The 4,070-nt window shown below is 38.6% G+C and overlaps 1 protein-coding gene across 1 annotated transcript in view; it reads right to left on the reverse strand.

Moving 5' to 3' along the window:
• LOC106108434 (dual oxidase) overlaps positions 1-4,070 on the reverse strand; it is a 29,215-nt gene that overhangs the window by 984 nt on the left and 24,161 nt on the right. The window contains exons 16-27 of the mRNA XM_013289599.1: positions 3,525-3,741; positions 3,186-3,332; positions 2,952-3,083; positions 2,623-2,826; positions 2,172-2,359; positions 1,762-2,029; positions 1,459-1,687; positions 1,039-1,256; positions 751-865; positions 499-682; positions 209-368; positions 2-118 (exon numbers count right to left, since the gene is read on the reverse strand). Coding sequence (XP_013145053.1) covers positions 2-118; positions 209-368; positions 499-682; positions 751-865; positions 1,039-1,256; positions 1,459-1,687; positions 1,762-2,029; positions 2,172-2,359; positions 2,623-2,826; positions 2,952-3,083; positions 3,186-3,332; positions 3,525-3,741 — 2,179 coding nt within the window. The remainder of the gene's footprint in view (position 1; positions 119-208; positions 369-498; positions 683-750; positions 866-1,038; positions 1,257-1,458; positions 1,688-1,761; positions 2,030-2,171; positions 2,360-2,622; positions 2,827-2,951; positions 3,084-3,185; positions 3,333-3,524; positions 3,742-4,070) is intronic.

Consider the following 4,070-nt stretch of genomic DNA (forward strand, 5'->3'; position numbering starts at 1 on the left):
GCGTGATGAAGATATGTATCTCGAGCACGTTGGTGACATCCTTGCGCTCCACATCACGCAGCACGTCGATGAACCACTCGAAGTGCTTATGGGACGGACAGATCCATAGGAAGTACACCTAATGGCACACAGAAGAATGTGTTTTTTTAGGAATTAGACATATCTCTTTGTCTTCTAAGTGAGTTTCGGAATAGCAGATTCGCCATACCTTTTTACAGGCGACTCCTGAGTATCTGTTGGTAGACGTGCCGAAGACCAGGTCATTAAGGATGGAGGCGTAAGGTGTGACGCCGATACCGCCACCCACCATCACTGCTACCTCGAACTTGTACCAATCCTGATTGCCACCGCCGAATGGACCTTGGATTCTAAACAATTATAAAATATACACTTATGTAGTACTATTATCTCTTTATTTATTAGTTACTCAAGCAGAATCCAAAAACTACACAGTGGTCTTACTAAGACTAATTCTAAGGAATGTTAGGAATGTTTTACCTTATTTTTGGTTGCGTTTCAGGGTTATAGTTACAAGGGTCGAAATAATTTCTCAGTTTCCACGTCCAAGGTCCTTGAGCTTTGATATGACACGACAAGAAGTTCTCATGCGGCGCAGATGTTAAAGTAAAGGAATGGTATTCTTCTTTTTTAAACGCGGTGCAAGAGAGTCGTACCCACTGACCTATAGAAAGTTATAGAAGTAACAACAGAAACAATTGAAAATAAATGAGGGAAGGTTGAAGAATTTACCTGACAAATATTTAAGATTAGGCGGCCTGTAGAATTTTATTTTGATGACATCAGATGGTAACATTTCAGTTTCCAGGACGTCTAACGCTAAATATTCTGTCCGCAGTGAAACGACCTGCAATTAATTACAGGCAGAGTTACAAATACCTTTAATATCTAAAGATGTCAGTCACAAAATAAGTAGATATAAACGATTCTAGACTTAAATTTCGTGGATCCGTCGTTGACATAGTCTGTTAATAACTTAAAATAAAGCGAATTCTTCTCGATAATGTGAATGTTAGATACCTTGTCCAAAGTATAGATGATAGCAGGACCGAGGAAGAAAATCCAGAAACGCGGTGCTCCAGTGAGTCGTGCGAGACCGTGTACGAGACATAGTGCATATAATACGATATACAACGAGTGCGCGCGCCAGAACCACGGGTACGCCCTCTTTCGGATTACAGGATGAGCAAACACGAATATGATACACATTATGATGAAGAGGAGAACACCGGTTGTACCTGGAATGAAAGGAAAATGATCAGACTGATTTAAATGTTCTTCTTCAACATATGGGTGAGGCAGAAAATTGGCGTACATGATTTGTTTTTAAGTTTTAAAAGATACATATATGTGTTTAAAGGTCTTCATGATTTATTATTATTTTTTAATTATTAACAATCGTAACTTTGAGTAATTTTATTTATAGCAATGAATACTAACCTGTTATTGTTTGGAACACCCAGTACGTAATACCAGGTCGGAAATCGGAGGTGAAGTGAACTTCTTTAGTCATGCATTTGAGGTTCTCTACGGGCTGTGTGGACACATGGTAGAAGTTGACCATGTGACCAGCTGTGTGAAGGAGAGAGAAGAATAGCGCGGTGCAAGCCACAATCTTGTGGAATTGTATGCTGGAATCCAGAGGTATGTACTGCTGAATGCTGAATTCCTAGAAAATTCAGGGTTTTTTAAAAAATAGCTTAAGTATTAATTGATATTAATAATCTAGTGTCTTATACAGACCTTTAATTTAGTCAAGAGGTTTCTGGACATAGTAAGAAGTAATAAGCTATAGCAGAAGGAAAGCGATGCAGCGGATCCTCTTGTTATCGCGATACCAACGCCCATGATGTGCCTCAGATCCAAATGCTCCGACATAAATGAATAATGAGCAAATCTCTCCACGAAAAGACCAATAGTCACCACGTAGAATACAAATAGATAGAATATGTTCTGTCTGTTCTCTTCCAAGAATGTTGTTAGGTAGTCCCATTTCAAGAGCAACCAATGTCTGAAATGAAATAGTGTGAATGAGTATATCAGTTTCTACTTTCTAGTAGTATTATTTTCTCTAATAAAATTTTAAGACAATCCATCAAAGAAATTAAAGATAAAAGATTAAAGATTTTTTTAAAAACATATTTGAATCTTACCGAGTCTGCTCCATGGAAGGCTCAATATGGAAGCTGGTCATTCTCGCGACATTAGTTGATGTATCTAAAAAGTTTTGCTTCGCTCCCTTACAATCCAGTCCGATGGCAACAAATTCCCCTTTGTATTCCTTCATCATTACTTTGAAATCGGAATACGTCAGATGGTCTTTGTGTTGAAGCCCGGCATCCTGAAATGACAGAAGCATATTAAAAAATTCGGGTTTTTTGAGCCATTACGAAATTACACAAGCCATGTACGTTTGTCAAGTTTAACCAATTTTTTCTTGTGCCTACGTTAAAATCGTGAAAAAATACCTATAAAGGTAAACCTATAAAGGTTAAGGTTATTTTTAGATTTGTATTTTTTTAGATAGAACTGTTATCAGTTAAATCATATCTTTATTATGTTATGTTTTCTAGATAAATATGAGATATGGCAATACAAACTTACGGAGAACATTCCATCGATCAATTCGGTAACATGTTCATCCCGCAGCGAAGTGGTTCTTGCGATCTCGACCAGCGAGCGCAACATCTCACTCAGCTCTCCCTTGTCGATGACGCCATTGCGGTCGTTGTCGCACATGTCGAATATTATACGCAACTTGTCCTCCGTAGCGCCACGCGAGAATAGCACTACAGTGTCTAGGAATTCCTGTAATAATAGCAAAATATTTACAGCACTGTCATCAATCGTCTTATCAAGAAGTAAACACAAGGAACTGTATTGAAAGTCGTTTCGTATCATAGACATTTATAAGCCAAAATAAAGAAAAATACCTGGAATGATATTCTGCCGTCGCCATCTTTATCCACAATGTTAAACATCTTCTTCACGAATACTGCATCAGGTTTCATGCCGAGAGCGCTCGCGAATTCACTTTTAGATAACGAGGTCCTCATCACGATAGACTGAAAATAACAACAAAATATTTATAAAAATATTATAAAGTCTTGTTGTACAATGTATGGGTACATTATACATATAAACTAAAAATGAAAGTATTAAATTACTTCGGGATCAGCATCTTCTGAACGCCGTCTCTTCTCACCCGGGGCTAGACCGAACGTGATAGCATACGCCTCTCTGAAGAAGTGCTCTAACTTGCGTTGTCTCCTTTCTCTTGTTTCAGCTGATGCCAATATTTGATCTCGGTGTCCCTGCAAAATGATCAGATTAAAAAAAAAACACTATAAGATTAGATAAGATAAGACACAACCATTTTCTCAAACTGTATTAAGTACAGAACATCAAAGTTTATGTTCACATTATCACCACGTTTCAAGAGAGCGCATACGCAGGGGCTGTAAATAGGTGTTACTATATTCTTTAGAATCCTTTATATAAAGTACCTGTGTAAGATTCATAGCCTTCTTATGCTGTGCGAGGAATGTGTCGAGCTTGAGAAGGAACTTGCGGCGCGACGCGGCTGAATCCATCTCCAGCACGAGATCGTGTTCGCGCGGCGCACGGACAAGCACCAGAGGCCGCTTGTTGTTGTGCTCCTGTAACCACACGAAATATAGTGGTCCTAGATGCAGAGTCAAGCGTCGATAAGTGTTCACTATGTGTCTCTAAGGGTGATACCATTTATACACTGACCAGGACTATTAAAACCCTCGCCATATTGCAGAAATATATGGCAAGTAATGTTATTGCGTACATTAGAAAATGTTGTAATAAAGAAGCCTATTGAACCGCTCTCAGTCTATTTAAACTATTCTTAAGTACGGCAGTTAGATACATGCCTTACCGCAACTACGGATTGCGTCGTTGCGTAGCTACCCACAAGTGGGGATAGGCATTAATTACAAATAATGACTGTGGTTTACTGTATTAATGGCCAGGTTAAAAGATTCCTTTGGTCTTTCTCCTATTACAACCATCAATGTTAGTTG

Source organism: Papilio polytes, unplaced genomic scaffold (assembly GCF_000836215.1).
Source record: "Papilio polytes unplaced genomic scaffold, Ppol_1.0 DF821511.1, whole genome shotgun sequence".
NCBI classification, from domain to species: Eukaryota; Metazoa; Arthropoda; class Insecta; order Lepidoptera; family Papilionidae; genus Papilio; species Papilio polytes.